This window comes from Corvus cornix, chromosome 1A (genome assembly GCF_000738735.6).
Source record: "Corvus cornix cornix isolate S_Up_H32 chromosome 1A, ASM73873v5, whole genome shotgun sequence".
Lineage (NCBI taxonomy): Eukaryota > Metazoa > Chordata > Aves > Passeriformes > Corvidae > Corvus > Corvus cornix.
In genome coordinates, this window is record NC_047057.1 from 19,584,710 (window position 1) to 19,606,025 (window position 21,316).

At 40.6% G+C, this 21,316-nt stretch overlaps 1 protein-coding gene across 5 annotated transcripts in view; it reads right to left on the reverse strand.

The window, feature by feature from the left end:
• The window catches only part of PLXNB2 (plexin B2), a 254,458-nt gene that overhangs the window by 108,612 nt on the left and 124,530 nt on the right, over positions 1 to 21,316 (reverse strand). For all 5 annotated transcript variants that reach the window (XM_039570587.1, XM_039570583.1, XM_039570585.1 and 2 more), the window contains one exon: positions 7,815 to 7,881. In XM_039570587.1, the coding sequence (XP_039426521.1) occupies positions 7,815 to 7,816 (2 nt within the window). In that variant the 5' untranslated portion in view covers positions 7,817 to 7,881. The remainder of the gene's footprint in view (positions 1 to 7,814; positions 7,882 to 21,316) is intronic.

A 21,316-nucleotide genomic window follows, 5' to 3' on the forward strand; every position in this document is an offset into this window, starting at 1 on the left:
CCTTGAATTTAGCCCTAAAAATTATTAGGCAAGCAAGTATTTAATTGTTACTTTTATCCTTCTTAAATCCCTTAATTAAATGTAACATTAAATGTAAGATTAATTGAAGTGAAGATTATTATGAAGATTCAGGTAATATGTTTAAATGCAATAAAGGAGGGAGAAAAACAAAACAAACTAGACTTATAAATAAATTTCACATAAATTAAAAATTTAGCATTAAAAAGTAACATCCTGAATGCATGGGGCACTTTTTCATGTTTGCTAGCACAAAAGTAGAAACAAAGGTTAAAAGCAGTGGAGATGGTGTATTCTACATAAAACAGTGCATTAATAAAATCATTTTCATTTAGCAAAGTGACAGACCAGTTTACCTAAAACAACTGCTTAAACATCTTTGCTATGACAAAGTGAGAGGATGCACTGCAGGAATGGAGCAGAAGTTCTGTACGATGAGGAGACCAGTAACACACCTGCAGCTAGGCTGCCCTGGCACCAAACCCAGGGGGAGCAGCAGCATGAAGATTTCAAATGCATTTTTGCAGAAGCCCTGGTCTGAAGGCTGGGTGGAGGGGTGAAAGCCAGGTGGAAGAGTGAAAAGCCCTGCGTATGGAGCTGAGAGCTGCAGGGGCTGCTGCTCCAGCCTGCGAGACATAATGCAGCTGAGGTGAAGGAGTGGCACTATCCTACCTCCCCCAAGGAGTTCCCCTCAAAGCCCTCCTCCCTGGGTTCTATAGGCTCAGAGTGTGTCTCAAAAATTAATTAGACATTAAATGAATGGGGCCTCCTAAAATCTGTTTATTAGTAACTGCACAGTTGCTACAGGCATAGCATTCAGAGGCTTCCCCCGTACAGACAAGCAAACAGCAGCAAGATCATCAGCAAGAAGAGTAGCAGGACAGTGCCCTTACCTGTGCCTGTTCACACTGGTATTGATAACTCGCCTGAAATTAAGAAGTGAGGTGAGGAAGCTGATTTCACCTACTCAACGTCAGTAGTCCCATAAAAGGGCTTACTTTATCCAGGAATCAAAAGTTTTTGGAGACAAAGCCAATGCAGCATCTGTGAATGACACTAAAAATGATACTCAAGCTGCACCATCAGTGCTAAAGTCAATGCTGAAAACTGATGTGCAACAGTTCCCTCAAAGTCTGTAATGCATTTCCTTTTCTAAGCAGGGACAGTTCTCAATTTTTGTTGCCAGACACAACAAGAAACTCGATGCCAATATTTTCACTTTGAGAGTATAAATAATAACACAAATGGACAACCCAACCTACTTATTCTGTAAAATGCTATGGGCTGACACACTGTTTTGAGAGTGTTACATGTTACCTCCCATTCCCATCGCACATTAGGAGAAGGAAGAAACATGTTACAGTGTGGATGATAACCACACAGTTGTATTCACCAACCTTTACAGTAAGAAAAGGACAACAGTTTAGGCTGGTACCTTGAACAGAAATTTTTCAATTAATATCCTCTTTGCATCCCCCCAAAACTTCAGATTTTGCTTTAATATGACAAAGAACTGACGTGAAGCCCTATTTTATTTCACCCAGCTTTTCTACTTGGTTTTTCCAGACTTGGGTAAACTGCTTTGTGCCTTCTCTTGATCTCCCCAGGATGCAGCAGCCCTTGCCAAAAATAATTTTCCTTCACAATTCCCTTGCAGAGGTTTGCACTGTTTTAATGCTGTAGCATCACATATCCTTTTAATCCCTGCCTACACATTATAACATTTCAAACACATGATTATTTATAAGCAAAATGCCACCAGGGCTTTGGTGAGGTAAAGTGGTTTAGTGGGGACTGAAACTGGGAAAGGGGGAGAGGGGAGGGTGAGTCATCATTTTGTGGTTTTAATCCTTCACTCCTCCTCTATCAGGCTTTGTTACTAGCAGTAGCATTTACTCACTTTGAGCAGGTCCAAGACAGCAAACAAGTCCTCTGAATTTGAAAGCCAAACAATTCCAACTCCTAATTCAGCCATGCACGCCTGCTCCAGACTGTTCAATGCCTTGAGACCCCTTTCTGTAGCCTAGCCTTTTCCCTCCTTTAAGTGCCAGCTCATCGACAGCCTTTGGCTAGGGTTTTGTGCATTCCCACCTGCTCCTGCAAGAGGGAGAACAGACTGGGATGGAGTGACGCCATCCTTAAGTTTTGTGCTGTATTCAGGACTGGGCATTGCCACACCGAATGGAGCAAACAGGTTACAAAAACTGTTTCCACAGACAAAGCAAGGCACTTGACAATCACCACCACTCCAACTAAAACACCATTTGGAAACAAGTTGCATTGCATACTGAAGGAGAGACAGCACTTGTTCAAAATCTCCTCTCCCTTTCAGTCATTGCTCAATAGAGCAGCAAAAAATTTGTCCTCCAACCCAATTATACCACTCTGCTGATGCTATAACAAAAGGAGAGAGAGACATGACAGAAATAACAAGATAACCTGCATCTCTAATGGAAGCAACAGCAGGAGGTAGGAGAATTAATTTCTATCACACAGCATTTTTCTTTCCACTTCAAGCACCCTCTCCCTCTCTAAAAACTCCTTCTGTACACAACTCCCTGCAAAAAAAAAAAAAAAAAAAAAAATCTTAAGACTGGTCCTCTCAAGACTATCTATACCTCATACTTTTTCCAGCTCTACTGAGAAACAACTCTGCCTCAAGGTATGAGAGCTGGGCAGTGCAAGGGCCTGAGCCCACCCTGGGAATTGACAGTATGCAGGTTCCAGCTCTAGGCTTTTTAGGGCTGCTTAAGTTTGGAAAAAGTCTTTTAAGTATTGATGCCTCAGGTTCTGCTGCCATACATACCCATGTTTCTGCACCAAAATACTTGCACTCAGTTTCAAAAGAGTGAGTACTCTGGAGTACTAAGTATAATTTAGGACAACTAAGAATATGAAGAACCTTTGAGAATTAGACTACTTATTTCAGTAAATTAACTAGGTAGCAACTGTGAAAATGCTGATGTTAGACAGTATTTAGCTGCCTGGGCTATAAATGGATATAATTTTTACTTACCTGACAGGTGTGTCATGAGAATTAGCTAATATTGACACTTTGATCTTTAAAATGCTTTGCCAAGTATTAATTAAGGAAGGACCATTTTGCATTTAAAATACCAAGTATTTTGAAGCTGAATTTGTCTCCATCCCTCTCCTAAAATGGTAAAAAAATCTACTGTTTGTTTTTCTACATATTCCCCAGGAGATCATTTCAGAGAAACATGAGAAAGGAAGACTGACATGCGGGTCTGTGTTTCAAGGAGGATGAATGGATACCTCTAAATAAATAGCTGTGTTTTGTTGCAAGAATTTTCTCTCCTGTGGGTCTTGTAGCCAAACCTGTAGACTTAGTCAAGTGTTACTGCATTAGGGAGAAAGGTCACTCATAACCGCCAATAAACCACATTTTTATAGCTAACCCACAAGTTTTTTTAGAAGGCAAGTCTCAAAGTGAAGTATGAGAAGTACATAGCATGTTTCATATATTCAAGTACTGCAACTACTGGTAAAGTGTGGCCTCATTTCTCTGTAGAGGAAAAGGTGCCAACACATGGACAAAACTCTATTACAGTTCATCTGCAGCTAGTGATATGAAATATGTACGAAGCTGTGCAATGCTTTTGTTAGATGGGTGGCCCTGTGGGCTTCTGCCAGAGAAAAATGGAGAGCCAAGGCTTGCCTGTGGAGCCAGCTCTCTCCTAGTGACTCCGTGCTCAATAAGGGCAGGAGAAGGGCAGGACTTTCACCATGGGCACTCTTATTGCAAAGATCTAGCAGCAAAGGCAAGACATTTGGCCTTTACATAACCCAGTGAATATAAACCCAGATTAGAGGGAAATAAAAGATTGTATTTGATAGCATGTGAGAAAACAACAACATAAGTCTCCAAATAAGCTGCTCTACACACCCTGGAGAAATCATTATGCAGGGCTTTCCTGTGGTTGTTACTGCTTCTGGTTGCAGCCTGACCTGGTGTCACAGGCTACTCATGCTGGTAGTGCAGAGCTGCCATCTCTCCTGGAGCTGAAGTATTCTCCTTAAAGTTAGCCAGGCAACACAGGAAAGACAGAAATGCAGGGAAAGAAAAAAAGATAGGATATAGGTACTGGAAGAAATGCCAGAAATCACATGCATGAAGACAGATGCAATCCGTGTGTAGTGCCCTTGAGTGCCCTTTACGGTCTCAGTGTGACAGCGGCAGAAATTCTGTGGGAACATTTTGCAATGTCATGTTCTTGCCCACTGCCCAAGGCACACAGAAGATACGGAACAATTTTTACCTGTTTTGGCAACTTAAGTCGTATGGATCTAAAGATGTGTCTTAGAGGTGATTCTGGGGACTTAAGCCTGATTGACTGTCATATCTAGAATTAAAGTTCCTTATGTGACTCCTTCATAGTCTCTATAGTGGAAGACTTTCCCCTGTTTCCCTGCCTCATTTCATGCACAGTATAGACCTTACTTAATGAACTAGTAACTCCTAAATATTTCTTTTTCTCCTTATTATCAAGTGTGCCTCTATGCTTTATTTACCACATTGTCCAAATGTTGCTGAGAAATATTTACAGCATCCACAATACGGGAGCTAAGCTCTTAATTAATTATCTTAAACGATAATTAATTTTACAATAGCCAGCTGGATCCTGAAACAAAGGTGGATATTTTTGAGATAGACACTGGTTTTGAGAAAATATTTTATAATTCTAGGAGTCTAAAAAATATCTCCATAGACCTTCCAGGAAGAACCTGCCTACCAGCCAGCAGAGCTTAGTGACAGCACATGGCACATGACGTGGTCCTCACCCTTCAAAATGGTGTTTGAATCAGGCTATTTATGATGCCAGTGCACACATTTTACATAAGAAATACTGCTGAGAACAGTGAAAAAACACTCAGTGCTACACTAAGAACTAGTTCCTGTGATCACAAATTACAAAATGTGCAGTGAAAACCTAATTTTGGTATCTAATCAGGGCCGAGTGCTCTTCCCCTCGTCCTGTTCACTCTCCTGCCTGAGCTCTACTTGATGATGCCTGCACCTGATTCCCCAAGGTACACACTCCCCTTCCTCCACCTTGCAGTCACTGCCTCAAGATTATTTTGATGTATCATCAGCCTAATTCAACACAATTGGCTGTTCATCATCTCTACCAGTCCATTTTATGTTTTTCCTAGCCTTTCCTTATTTTTTAAAAGGAACAAACCCCTCACTCTCTCATATTCTTTTCACCCCTTTATCAGGCAGAGAAACACAGCAAGCCAACATTTCACTGGATTTATCCAGCATCCCAGCTTGATCTTTCACCTCTTTGAAAAGTCAGTCCAGAATTTCATTGGATGAAAATGAGGAAGAGCAAGTTCATTCCACTTTCTGGCTTTATGGGTAACCAAAGCCAAAATCCTACCAGTTATCCTGCTGAACCATTACAACGTATTCAAGCTCAAGTTTCACATTTAATTTTCAATTTTGACTAAACCAGAAACTTTTAATAAATATTTCTAGATGTGCTACACATCAAAATGGATGATTGTAAGAGGAGGTGCTGGATTTCACAGCTTCAGGGCTCTACCTCCAGTTTGTGAGGGACTGCAGGTAAAACCACTCCTCCTCTTGGCTCTCATTAGATCCTCTGATTCCGCCTTTCAATTCTGCTGTCTTTGTATATGAGAATATCTCCATAGCCACTTTTGAGATACAAAACTAAAAGTGCATGTGAAAAGGTATTATTTTCTTCTCTCCACAAAAGCTTGTTAATTTGGTATTACTGCAAAAATCCCAGCCAATGTGGGGCCAATTAATCTTTGAAAATTATTGATGTTTAGAAGAATAAATCTCTAATTTTAATGTCAGATACCTGCAAGAACCAGATCAAAAAGAAGGTTTACATTTAGGAGCTCAGACTACATTTGCATATCAGAAAAATAACATATACTGGAGATCTTATTTATTTTTACATGAAGGACAAATGTTATCATCCATCTCTGCAGCAGGATGTGTTTATTCCTCTGTCAGTTTAAGGATCAGCTAATAATCACATTGCCAATATTATACTACTCAGCTTCCTGAAATACAGCTCTACTTCATGTCTTTTAATTGTTTCCACATACATACATGAAATGACATTTTAACTGGGAAGATATCTCTTGTAGTTCAACCAACACTCAAATGGTACTCTCCGGCTCAATAGGCCCTTAAAAACTACAAAGAAGAAACCAACAATATTCTGCTTATTTCACAAAAAATGGGAGCTAAAGATAGCTCTTCCCAAGTTTCCCAGAAGTATCAGTTGAAGATTGAGTGGTGAGAAAAATGTGAAAGCAACTGACAAAAATTTTACATGTACAAAGTCATCACATGCATGGGATAGTTCAAGAAGTGTCAGTGGCCTGAACAGGGTCATCTGGAATGTACTTTTAAGGATCTTGAAGCAACTAAAGTGACTGGTCACAGTAATTACTTCAAACTTCATTGTTTTGCTCAATACACATCAGAAGGTTTTAAGCACTTGATTTTATACCTTATAAGCCTACATACGTTTCAAGTTTGGCCAGATACCAGTAATGGAAAGAATCAATGCACAGCCTAATCTGTAAATCTTTAACTTAGGGCACAATGTTGTCAAATCTGAGGATCTTCATTTCAAGCAACCCTATATCAGTAGACAACTCTATATAAACCAGACAGCTCTTTGCAATGCTATATGCAGTTCCTGCAGTTTTCAGTACTACTGGTCAGCCAGTAATTATTGAAGACAAGTTTATAAAACCTGAAAGGCTAGAATTACAACTGTCCCAGCTTGTTAGACATTTAAGACATAATCACTGTTCTGTTTAACATCTAAGTCATTAATTCTGTACTTTATTCAGCATTTGGAAAGGCTTAGTTGACTGCTTCCAAGCTCATCAGTCAGGCTCTGGGAAAAGGAAGGTGAGATCGTGGGAAAAATGTAATATGAAAAAACACTGGAACGAATCTATGGTAGCTAAAAGTTCCTGACTATCACTGCCCTGCACATCAGAGCCACTCAAAACCTCCTGGGGAATGACTTGCAGAGACACAGCTTTGCTTCAATACAAAAATATATACATACAAATACACATGTGCAGGCACACAGAGGGTTCACATTATTATGAAATACAGCTAAGGAAAGCAATTACTTTAGGAAAAATAATGGGGTATTCACCAGCAAAGTAACAGTTTCAAGAGGTTCTAGAAAATGAAGCAAAGCTCTTATTGTTAGAGAACTGTTGACTGCAGGTTTGAAAAAGTGACCTCAAGCGAGCAATGATGCACTTAGCCTGGAACTTGCAACTGCTGTATTTCACTCTAAATTGAATTGCCAATCCACAGTGTAATTTTTTTGTACTATAATCTCACATCTTTGGGGCAAGTATACCAAAAAATACTATACACAGGCTGCATTATTCCAAGTTAGACTAAATTCCTCTGGAAATAGCAAATATGTCTGCATTACTGAATTTAAGAATCTCTGTGGGTATTTATATGGGAGTAGTGTTTTATCTTTTTGAGGGCGAATAGTTGATCATTTTTCCTGCGAATAGTTCTTAAGCATACAAGTGACTAATAGCACATGGCCCCATTAAAAGCATTTAGGTACATATAAGCCTATAGACCCATATAACAGATATTCTATACCTCACACACATATGTACAGTGGTCAGATCCTGCATTCTCACCATAATAAAAGTGGCTGTCAATTTAACATGATTTATAACACCACCAATGTCAATGGTTTGTAAACATAAGTAATTGACACATGCTGTGGAATACTTACATTCACTTTTCCACTAAGTCTTCTTCACTATAATCAAGTTATTTTCCAGGACAGTTTAATCTTCTTACTAAATAAAAGAAGGCAACAATTAAAAATATATTCATATGCATTAAGCTATGTTTAATCACATTAAATTTATGAACTTTAAAAATATTGATTTAAGATCATCTATAGTGCAATATAAACTTTAATTTGTTTATAAACAGTCAGTTTTATTACATTTTAAACACAACTTTATCACACCATAACTTTCCATCCGGAAGCTAAATGGGGCAATGTTCTGTATTTCAATAGCTGCTCAGATAATAAATCAGATGGACAGTTGCTCACAGATGTACAACTAATTACCAAAGAACTGAGACCTAAACTGATGTATTACCAGAAAGAATGCCTAGCATTACAGATGGGTTACTGTATGAGTTGGTACTCCTCTAGCTAGAGCTTGAACATGCTCTGACCAGTGGCAGTACTTGGCACCTCCCAGAACCAAACATTTAAGAATGGAAGAGAAATAGTGTCTGTCCCTTTAGGGAAGGATAAAATACCATCAGATAATTTTTAACATCACTGTATATGCCAAAAAGTGATAAAAAGAGTTCATGTAGATTGTTCAACATAAGTGTAAAGATGACAACTGTCCTCAAAAAAATATCCCAGGCAATAGACATATTGAGTGTTGTATGCCTCGACCTGTTCCACACACAGAGTTATCTCAGCTGCTTTTAGCAAAGCATGCAATGCACAATCAAACAGTGTGCAGCACAAGCCAATGCATGCACTAAAAGACCACTGCATGGCAGTTCCCAGGGAAGAGAGACCTGAACACCTGGCAAAATCACCACCTTTTCTCCAAAATCATCTCATCTCAACTGAACATGATTTTGAGACTCACATAACTCTGGCTTCTCACGAAAGTAAGACACAAACATCAGCAGGACTTGTATTTTCCCTTCATGTTTCTTGAGGCTGCCCAGTGCTAAACCAAATTTAGTTTGCTAATGTTCCATGGAATTTAATTTCCTGTATTCACACCCTATATCTAGTTGCTACAGGAAGATGTTCTTTAAGACTATGTACATTCATCTCTTTGCAGGGAAAAGCTGTTTGAGGGAACAACCCTTACTGGGTACAGGGTGAACATGGATGATCATCAAAACTGTGAGATGAGGTATATGGAAGAGCTAGGTGAGATATTTAAACCACAGCTGCATGATACAGGCTAAGTGGAGAGTGTAGGAGTGGACTGAGGAAGGTCATATGAGGGAAGTGTAAGTAAAGCAGCCAACCCAAGAAACAAACAAAAAAATTAGACTGTAGGACCAAGGTAAAGGGCAGATTTCTTTCTATGTCTTACCAACAACAGGAAAAACAGATCTGGTGCAACTTAAGCATGGAAAAGAAAATTCAGAAGTAAAAGGAAGTGCAAAGGAATGTGAACAATTATCATCCTGTCAACAGCCAAGAAAGAAGTAGGTGGAGGTAGTCAGCAAGGAAACAAGACTTGATCCTGCTGAGAAGTTTGCTTTATATATCTGTATTGTCTCTTTCCTTACGAGCTTTTTTGCAAGCATTGCTGAACAGTAATTTAGGCACGTCTTACACAGTTGGTTCACCTCCCAGCTTTGTAGATGCCAGAACTGAAGTGCATGGAAATTAGTATTTGGCTGAGCCTGGAAAAGTAATCAAATGCTGTCAACCCTAACTGTTATGTCCAGCCAGCTATACCCCAAATAATAAAGGTATTAGTAAAGGTATATCGCTTGCTAAAAACATCAGAAATGTATTTATTGAAAAAACTGGTTCAGCCATAACCCAGGACCTGGCACAGAATCATCTAACTACTTATGTGGCAGTTCTCACATGGATACACGAGGCATTTCAGTCTGCAGTTGGTAATCAGCTGTGCCAGAGAATGATGCTACTAAACTGTATTCAATTTTCTGTGTTATAAAATTGGAAGCCTTTTTCATAAGAAGCTTGGGACACAAGCCAGAAATCTCACTCACTGTCTCCCTATGTATTCAGACTGAGTCATCAGATTTTCCATGTTTCTCCACTCAAATGGCACACTGCTTTGGATGGACACAGGTGGTACCATCTGCCACAAGGCTTCTTGGGTTTGTTTGGTTTTGTTTCTTCCTTCTACCTCCTGCTCATAGCACAACAGCTCTTTTTCAGTATCTTACACTGGAACTAGTCTTTCATGGTATTGATTTGGCCAGCTGGCCAGTCAAAATGGACTGCTTGAACTAAAGGAACTTCAATACATAATGCTAGCACAGGTCCTCTAACAGCTGGGGGCCCTTGCAGACTGACCTCAAGCTAAAAGTACTTGGACAGCACAGGGAAATTGTTTTTTAAAGCTGACAGAAACCATGAGCACCAACAGAGCAAGTGAGTAGGGGGATGCTCACATAAACTAACTGCACTCTAACAAGGCTAATCTTCCTGTTTCTCCTCTCTCCACCGCCTTGACAGAGAGAGTCCTGCCATGCATTGCCTGCTGGATTAGGAATCAATCTTCTCTGAACTGCTTTTCTGAGAGGACTCCCTCTCCCCTCCATAACCTGCAGAAGACAGTGAGAGATTAGACTACTTTTAGCTTTTATCCTGTCCTAATCTGAACTATCTTAATTGTTCCCACCTTTCACATGAGACAATTTCTGCCTTTCAAATCAAAATACGCCTTTAGGGGGAAAGGATGAAGACTACCTTGTATGGTTCATGAAGTTAAAACCATCAGGAGGGTCAATGACCCCGTAGAAACAGGACAACAATGAACCACCTCCCCATCCTGCAAGTGCCCTCTCCCTCATGAGGCAACTGCACCTCTGTATTCAGGGTCAAGGTATCATTTCAAATAGATGATAAACTCAGGCTCATTGGTTGTGTCCAAGTGCAAAATTTTGCAAGTAGATAACATGCTGCCCTGGCACTGCAGCTGCCAGGGAGATAATGGCTTCTGGAAACAGCAAGGAACCAAGTGTGGCACTCGTTCTGCAGTGCCTAAAGCTGATGCTGCTGTAAGTACGAGTAAGAACATATTGAGTTCCTTTTCTTTTTTTTTTTTAATGTTTGCTTCTAGAGCTAAAAACAGATCATAAACCACTTTTCTTTGAGGAAGGCTTTTGTTTGTTTGTTAAAAAGGGCAGGCACTGGGTCAGGGATAGAAAGTTGTGCTATCCGGTTCCCAGACACAAACCTTACTCCCCTGAGCCTTCAGCTATATGTAACATATGGAGCAGACACTTTTCATATAGACTTTTACACGCCCATGTAACTTTTATCTGGCTGTTGAGCTAACAAGCACAGTGCCCTTGATAGGATGGAGCACATAGCATAAAACTACATACTGCTTTTTGAGCTTAATTTTGAGGGTGGATCTTCACATTTCAGTGTTGGGAAGGCAACATTACAACACTGACACCATGCCCATATGGAAACAGGATATATAACATAATATTAAAAACTTTAGGGTGATATCAAATGTCAACCTAATACTGTAAATATTGCAATGTATTTACATCTCTAATTAACCCAGTATCACATTACTACACTCCAATATCTGGCCAATGCATTATCTTCCCTCACCTTCAATTCTCTAGCTTACATGACTCTTGGTCATCTCCACTCTGCCCTCTCCACCTCCTTGACCACAGACAGCAGATTCCACTTCTAGCACATGAGCTCCTGAGTTTTATTACTGACTTCCTTTCTCCTCTGCTTGTCTCACTGCTATTCACTTGGCTGTCTCTAGACAGCACTTTTTCATAATGTGAGGACACCAACTTTTTTTTCTGAAGCCTCTCCCTTTATTTTGAGAGCAAATGGAGCCAAGGCCAGCCACCGTGACACACCACCTCCATGCAAGGGACCTATTTGTGCAACCTGGTGGTCTCCCAATGATGCAGGATGCTCCCCATGTCATGACCATCATCTAGTGCAGGGGACAGGAGACAGACCAGCATTACACACCAGAACAATGTTTACTCTTGGTTTTCCAGGAATTCAACATGATATTGCCATAGCCAATTTTTAAAATTACCCAGTGTCCTGGTTTTGTCAAGGACAGAGTTAATTTTTTTTGCAGTAGCTGTGAGGGGGCAGAGCTTGGAGCTGTGTGGGTATGTTTAGGTTGTTATTCTATACCATCCACATTATCACTGTTGTGGGGGGGGAGGGGGAGGGAAATAGGGGAATCTTACTTCTGGGAAGAAAAGCGTGGCTTTGGGTCACACAAAAGAGTGGCAGGTTGGCTATCGTTAATTTTCTCAGGTGAGCATTTATTTGCCTGTAAATCACCCTCATTTTGTATACTTTTGTTATTAATACTGCAGCTCTAACTGTTCATTTTTTATATCATTCCTGTCTCCAGTAAGTTGTTTCTTATCTCAACCTGTAATTTTCCCCTTTTTGTGTCTCCAATTCTCAACTCCATCCCCGGAGTGGGAAGGGGAAAGAAGGTGAGGGGAGCAAGTGAGTGGTTGGTTGGTTTGGGAAGAGTCTTGGGGGTGGGGGGTGGGGGGGGCACTTATCTGGAGAGTGCTGTTCCATTCCTAAACCATGACACCCAGAATTCAAAATTAACCAAAGCTCACAAGTTCAGTTTTCCCTTCATTTTCCTACCGCTTCAAAGTCCTAAAATGATATAACTGTTTCCCTCAGTTCTCATATAGTCCTCTTTTTCTTTGATCCTTTGGCCTCTGTGGGACAGGGAAGAGAAGAGGCATAGAAACTTATGGGAAAATGAAGCAGACTGCCATCTGTGTTTGTGCTGACCCTAAAAACCAGTATAAACACAGACCAGTTAAACTAGTTTGCATTCACCAGCAGTTTTCAAAGTACTGAAGAAGTTCAATCATTTCAAAATACCAGTAAGTATTTCAGTGACAAGAATTGTTCTGATGTTATGCAGACTTACAGCTAGCTCTGTATGTGCTATGAAATATTCTACAGCTGCTGCTTTAGTTTAAAACAACCCCAGCAACACCAACCACCCCCTCTTCAGAACACAGCTGATAACTACTAACTGAAGAACACAAAAATTCACCAAAATTGTTCTATGACCACTACTGTTCAATCAAGGTAAATGGTGTGACATCCAAGGACACTGTTTCAGAGCCTTACATGTCAAAAAAGAAAATCAGTATCTGTTATATTACATTCTCCCTTTCGTCTTCATGTCATTGAAGGCATTCCACAGGCAGTTTTACTTCTGACAGCACTGATTTTCAATCAATCTGCTCTGGCCTGGATTTGAAATAGGATACTACATGAAATTGGATGCTGGTAGCCTCAAACATGTCCGGGCTTGCACAGGAGGTTAAACAAAAAGAAAAAGAACGGCTTTTTAAAACACAGGGTGCTAGTAAAACCGATTTTAAAGTGTCCCTTCATTTCTCTGAACTGGAAGTAATATATTACCTCTATAAAATCTTTTATACCAAGTTCTTGGAATTCTTTATTTATACAATGCCATTGGTGCACACCTCACCTTAGAAATACACATTTTAATAGTCAACCAAAGTGATACAAGCCACCAAAGTAAATAAGACTACTTTAAAATTGGCTTCACTACCTTTCCCCATATATCTGGGCCAAGCTAGGGCCCAGTCCTGCAGTCTCTTTCATCATGTAGTCAGTACTTGCACAAGAATTTGAAGGTTTACTCCCTGAATTACAGAATGCAGACTACCTTACTGGAAAAAGGACCAGGCATGACAGTGGGAGTGTGAAAAAGGAGAGGAAAAAATGCAAAGTGTAGGAAGGTAAAAAGGAGCAAAGATTGTTAAATGAGGAATGTGGCACGGATAAGAGAGAATAAGATGCGTAAGGAGAGAGCAGCAAATGATGGTGTAGAATACAAGAGGAAAGGCATAAAAGAATAAAAATCTTATCCTGAGCACTACAAGACTTTAAAAGCATTTGTGTGACATTGAACAAAGTACAGGAAGAATGTGGAGAGAGGAGAATTTTATTTTAAATTTTATTTAAAAAGTAAAAATCACCCAAAATTTACTTCCCACTCCTCTATCATCCTGCACTGAGATGTCTGTTCCTCTGAAGCGGGGTATGAGAGGATGTGAGGACTACTGGCATGGTGAGCCAGGCAAGCCTCGCCTGAGACTAGCTGGATGGATCAGTGAAGTTTCTGGTGTCTTCTTTGATAGTGACTGATTTTTCCCATGATAGCCTATCACACTGCAAATTTTATTCTTCTCTTTGTTTCTAAAAGTGCAAAAGGGAACCACTACAAAGCCTGGCTGGAAGCTTGAGTGAAATTTCTTCCCCATTGAGAAATGTATAAAAATCACAACCTTCTCATTAATACTACAGTGGCTTGGCTGTGCCTCTTGCTGGACAGATCAGAAAGCATCACAGCAATCCAGTGTTAAAACACCAGGAATGTCTCATTTGTCCATCAAATCCAATGAACAAGGTGAATCTCTGCCTAATTACAAGCAATATAAGAACGCTTCCCTCTTTCAAATCAGGCAGAAGGGCTCTTCTCATCTTCAGTGCCTCTCAGAGAATCAGCCCGACTGCCTCCACACTCTCCCTTGCTTTCTCTGTGACCTGTCTTCCTAATCTGGAATCCTTCAAAGCTGGGAACTGGACCCCCTGCCTTGATTCCCATCATCTGCACCGATTTATGTTTGCAAGCCAGGCCAGCCGGCTGCCACACCCAAAGAGCCCATACGCCCTGACACTGTGCACTCAAGAAAAAAAACAAACCAAAAACCCCCCAAACAAACCCCCACCCCGCCCGAACCAAAAAAGCACAACAGTCTAGCTTGGCTTGGCCTGCCAGGTTAAAACTTGCTCTCTCCTTGTGAGCTTAATCTACCTGCTGCTGCTGGGCACAGACACTTCCCTGGCTGTAGCTGCTCTTCTGGTGGGTGAACCCCTCTCCTACAAATATTTCAGAGGTGTTTCTAGGCTGGGGAGGGTACAGGCTACTGTTTCTACTTTACCAGGAAAGATACATATGTTGACACTTTTTAAAAAAAGAAACCATTCCAAACAGCGATAGGAGCTGGCTCGGGCCGATACGGCCCTATCTTGCAGAGCAAGTCACAGCAGGTTCTTTAATCGCCGGCTCTGCAAACACTGATTCACCCCCACCCCTCCACGGGACCTTAACTTGCCCGGTGCTCCCGAGCAGAGGACGCACGCATCTGAAAGTACTGACAGTGAATGGCTGGGCAAACTCCCAGCTGGTCTGATGGTTCAACCAACTTCAGTTCCTCCCTTACTAACAACCACCTTTTTTTATTTGTTGCTTTGTTTGGTTTTGATTATTCCCCTCCTCCCCCCCCCCCCCCCCAACTTCTTTCTTTCATGCTTACATGGGGCATGAGCTAAGGGAGTAAGTGCTTGTTCAGTTCAAGCACTTTTTCTTCGCCAGCAGAGCAAACTGTGTTTGGATGCACACGAAGGGAAAGGCAATATTTATAAAGGAAGTTCCCACACTTCCTCTTCAAACAAATCACTTCTGGCTGGTTTTGCAATTACAGACCTACCGTAAAAAGGGGGTGGAGGAATAAAAAAAACATTGGGTATATTATTTCCTTTTAAAGTCACTTCCTTTTGAAAAGCAAGCTTCCAGAGAGGAAGGAGTTAAGCACTCAGGACAAACTGTCAAATTTTCAGTAACTAATTTACTCTTCCTGTAGGTCTGGAGGAAATCCACAGCTGCCACAAATATTCCTTGCTCATTTCAATACTACTCGTTGTGAAATGGATTTTAATGGCCAAGCAAAGCCATCCAAACCGCAGATGTAATTAAAGCCACTGAAACTGGCTCCACAGAAGGCTGGGAAGTGCCCCATGCCCTATTTTGGGGCAGATGCCATGGTACAGGCTGGCAGGGTGGCAGTAATACCAGGACACCTCGGCCTCATCCTTGTCACAGCATGCAGTGTTTCTGCTGAGAGGATGGATCCTGCTCACTGGGAGGGCAGCAGGGCTTATGAGAGACGATGTGCAGCAGGCAATGCACAGGGAGCCAGAAGTGTCCTGCAGGGAGCCAGGAGTGTCCTGCAGCCGGGGCTGGCAGCTGCCTGTGCTGTCAGTGAACTGTGCACACCAGTGCAGGGCCTCCGCAGGGCAATGCTGGGTCCATCTGGAAGCATTTGCTCTCACCCGGTTTTCATCCCATGCCCTGCTCCCTGGGTTATGAAGCTCTACCACCCCAAACCCACTTGTTTGTAGTGCTACAGTGTTAAAAACCTCTTCATCCGTGGGCAAACTGTATCCAACAAGCTAATTTCCCTCCACACAGAGTGGCTAAAGTCTGCAACACTAGCATAGGAAGTAAAGATTTTTCTGACAATTCACAATAAATCAGCTTCCTATTTGAACCGGCATACCTTCATTTCTTCTGCAGTGAGTCAACCTAATAGTCTACCCAAAAGATTGGTAGTCCCCCGGTATTGAAATCTGTATTAGATCCATACCCAGCAAAGGAAAAATAAAGTTTTCCCGAAACTCTTATCCAAAGCGTGGGAGGATGGAAAATAAGATCAGCATACCTTGCTGGAAATAGTTCTCAAGATAAAAGATAGGATTGCTCTGGCACTAACATCTCCCTCCTCCTTCCTTCCCTTCCTCAGTTACAGTGAGGTGCAAATGCCTTAGGAAACTCCCTGTCCCTACTATGCACTTTTTCTCATGTTTAATCTTAGATTAGAACACAATTGGATTTGGACTTGATTAACTTTTCAGGCAAAAACATTCCCACACCTTTGAGTTACTAATTTCATTTGATAACAGCTGCAGAAAACTAGCTCCATATTTTTGAAGTTAAATCACTGCCAAATTCTGCTTTCCGGTGCCAGCTGCTCAAAATAAGTATAAAAAACTTTCCAAAACAATTATATTTAAATTATTAATTAACACCACATGGAATATTATGATTAAAATCAATTAGTTTATGCAAAGATATCTACAAACCTAAAACACAGTAACAGTGAAAGAGATTCTTTAGTTGATGAATAATTAATACAGCTTTTCATTTGTTTCACCTCACATGCCAAGTAGCACAAAAGGAAAGTCATTAATGCAAGTGGATCACAGAGGTAACAACAGCAATCATTGCACATTTATAGTCACTAAACTATTTCAGTGAAAATTTTGTAGGACCAAAAATACCCCTGCAATATCAGGTTCAGAACGAACTAAAACACAGTTTTGACCATCTGGATGAAACAAAGAAAAGAAAAGCAGAGATGCCTCCTCAGCTTTTTTGCTGTACATAACCAGCAAGATCTGTCATCAGCTGTAAGAAGTTAGGTCCTCTGAAACCTGTCTTCAGACCTATAAGATTCCTGAAAGTGGCTTGTCTCACTGCCCTCCCATTTCTGAAAGCAAAACACCATGGTTTGGCCAATTACCTCCACGTTTTTACCATGAAGGCATGTGATTTTATACCCACACACATACTGTTTCCTCTCAGGAAACAAAAGAAGCATTTTTCCAGTCTGACATGCCCCAGGTTTCTCGGCAAAGCACAACACTTCTTTAAAAAACAGTGGGTTTTGCTAAACAGTGTTCAGATTTCCTGGGGATTACCAGAACTACATACCTCTTATTAAAATGTGCTCCAGTGACATGAGATGATGTCAGCGGAAGAACAGCATAAATCATTAATTGCTGCAAAACTAAAAGCTTAGCATGTGTTATAACATTCCTTGATTATTTGCGTTGGAACCAGCAAGCAGTTGCCATTATGCCACTGGTCTGACACTACTCCACTTTCATCCTACTTTTAGCCATTTATCTCCAGATAAACCTTTACACCATTAAAAAAAAAAAAAGTTGGATTTGTACATGTTTGTTTTTATTTTCAAAATTACTCAGAGTATCTCTCCACGGAAATGTCAGAGATTAAAAAAGTATTTGCGGTGGGAGAACACTCATTGCCATTTAAATGTTGAATTACAGCAGAGCACTAAGAAATGACGTAGGTGTTTGATCAAAGAGCTTCCTGCATCGTCTGTTAACAGCTCCTCTGTGTGAGGCAACAATGGGGATATTTTCACACTGTGCAGACACTAACTTCGCAACACATTTCTGCTCCAAATAGGAGGCTCACCTGCTTCCCTTAATACACAACATACCTTCTCCTTTCTCATTACATTACTCTTGCTGCCCTTTTTTTGCGCCTTTCCCCATAGCCTCCTCTATATCCCATCAGCTGAAAACAGAACCAATAACATTAGGCTTGAACTTCCTACCTCCTGACACTAGCAGGCTCAAAAATCTAGACAAAACAAACTGTCCCGTTTCTGCATTACCTGTGCATTGATTTCAGAATCCAAAACCCTTCTGGTCACAAATGAGAAATGATGTGGCTTCCTTCATGATAAACGATGCAACTTTCTCCAAACAGAGCTTATCCAACTGTGACACAGAGCCTGCCTTGCCTGGGACTGTCTTGTAAGTGGAAAAAAATTCCACAAGACTCGTCTTCACCTACCTCTTAGGGTACTGCAAGTGAAAGATTTTCCATTCCAATGACCTGCTTTCCTTGCAGCACCTCTTGTTGCTGGGTCAAAACTTTTACACTCCTCCTAATTCCACGCCTGCAACCAATATGCACTGCTACCAACCCATCAGCACATACTTTTCATATCTTTCAAACAGATGGTAGTTTGGGGATGAATTACACTTGGTTTCACAGTCAGCCCAATCCCAGGCACAGTGTTATCACCACAGACAAAAGAGCCCACAGATCTGCTTCCTTTGGCCATAAAGGTTTGCTCTACCTTTGCACTGGTAAAGTACTTAATGGACAAGACTGTGGCTTCAATATTCCCCAGACCAGGTAGACTTTTTAAAAAGCAGCACTAGTTCACTCCACTTAAAGGGAAAAATGATCCTTTGCCTGAGAAATACCCTCTCTTCTGCTGTGTTTGGGTCCCTGTGGCTGCAGAGCTGCATGGAAGATGTGTGAACTGAAAATGAAGTCAGAAAGGCAATGCCATGGTCTTCTTACTGGCATGAAACCGATTTTGTAACCTATGGTGAAAGAGCTCTTGAGATGTTATGGTCTGGAACATGCCTGCATTATGTCTGTGGCCATAAACTGGCCAGCTTTGATTTCTGGGTCTCAGCAATAGCAAAGCAGCTAGAAACAAGTGGTTTTGCCTCTACTTACAGAGTGTTATAGTGAAATGGGATCCTGGCTGAATGCAAAAATTTTCCCCCTCCATAAAGAAGGTGCAGTTCTTCTCAGTATTTCCTCTCTCTCTAGAAATAGTGTGCTAGGAAACCGCTTGCACTGTAGGACTCACAGAACCCCATGGCAAAGCTGTCTCTAATTGGCAAGCCTATCTGCCCATCTCACCCAACAAAAGAAAGCATTAATCCACATCTTTGAGAATTCAATAAGTCATTTAAGCAGAAGGTCAGGTACCTAATGGGCTGTCAAGTTCAGGCTGTCTGTCTCTCTGTCTTCCTGGCTCCTCAAGTTCCCAGACCTTGACTGAGGGTCCTCAGGAGCTGGGTACTTTGTTTTCCTGCCAGAGCACTATGAAGGCTAGAGCACAGGTGACTGCTTTGCAAATTTAAGTTGGGATGATATATTCTGGCTTCATTGAAAGAGAGAGGGGAAAAAAAAGCAGCCAGGAAAAGGTACACAGCAAGGCCTGAGAAATATACTAAGGATGCTGTTTGTCCTGTATTACACTATTGAAATATCAATAGATCGTGAATATACATTCAGTAGTCTGCATTGTGCTTTTTGATCCGAACCCTACTATGACTGCTGTAGTTGTAGGACACCTCACAGCAAGGATAATTGTGTGTAAATACTGTGTGGCATAGAGTAGTATTAAATGTTATATAGAGTGTATGTATATATATATTATTATATGTATAATACACACTAATATGTTTAGTAGTACTAAAGGTAGAGAGCACGATTGTACACATTCCCCAGGCCTTTCTCAGGGCCATGAGTTATGGGGTGAGTTTGAAGACTACAGTCTGGAATGCAGAAACATTGCTACAGCTCCCAGAAATTTCCAGGAGGTACACGAAGAGGAGGGAGCCCCTTCCAGATTCGATGGGACACAGCCTGCTGCACATACTTGTGTTTGAACAGCCTAGTAAAACCAAAACATTTTTTTCCAAACAGATCACAGGTCACGTAAGCTTCCCAAGGGATATATTGGTTACAGATGTTTTCATGTAATAAAATATTCCACTCAACTGCAGTATTTCTAACTGATAATGCTAAAACTAAATTACCCTTGTCTAATGGTTATGTCCCCAATGTACTCCTTACCATGGTAAACACTGGCTCATTTGTTACCATTTAGCCACATAAAATTTATTATTTTTATATGAGCATGCCACAAAGATAATGTATTTCAAGTTTGCAAGAACTACTTGAACTTTTCAATAATATATACCTAAAATTAACTTTTTTTGCATATTTCTGGAATAAATTATACCTCTAAGTTTCAGCATTATCATATAAATTTGCATTTAAAAGTTATCTCATTCTTTAAACATGAGTGATTCTAATAATTTTCCAAGATTTAACTCTTGAACTTGGAATATTTAAGAAAAATCAGTCGATTGCCTGAATGGTATGATACTAATAATGAAACATTCAATTTGAAGTCCTCCTGGCAGAGTCGTTAGGAAAGGTCATTGTGATGGTATCTCTAAAATGATCAAGTAGTTAAAAAAAAAGAAAATTAAAAAAAAGGGGAGAAGGAGATAATTGTTTCTATTCAAAATATGCTTACAATATAGCACTAACAAGGATGGCTATAAAAAGAAAGAAAAAAATTTGAAAAGGAAACTTAAGTAGTCTTTGACCATAACAAGGAGCCTCCCTCAAACTGGGGAAGCTCATGCAGTTGTATGGGACTACATCTCTATGAAAACTACCACCTCAGCAATTTTGTGGAAAAGATTAGAGAATTAGGCTTGAGATCCATTCATCACTGCTCTCCTCTTTGGATCATCAAGATACTTATGCTTGGATTTCAAATAGAGGCATTAAGAGCAGTGGAACAAAGCGACTCTTGATGTCCTATAATTGTTTCTATGTTGCCACTTCACAGACAAAGTCAACCTGGTCTGATTAGGGTTCAGTAAGACTGGAAACATAACAGGGGCAGAGTATCCTCTGTGGAAGGAGACGTGAGCCACTTAGAACTACTGGCGTTATTATCAAAAGTAGAATCTGTCTATTTTTAAGACAATGTGGGAGTTAGTAAAAATTGGAAGTAGGCTGTCTAGACTAGATTAAAGAAAAAGAATTCTTCTTCAAACTCCACAATGCCATGATCCAGGTATTCACTGCTTTAATGCTAATGTTCTGTGTTTGGTAAAATATTGTATCCTTTCTGAGCTAACTGTAGTCACCAACCTTGATAAGCAAGTTTTGCTGTTATCCAATTCAAATGTATGCTTGTTCTTGGTAAAGTAAGACATCACTTTGTATTGCTGCAGAGGTCAGAAGCATGCTTTAATGACGTGTT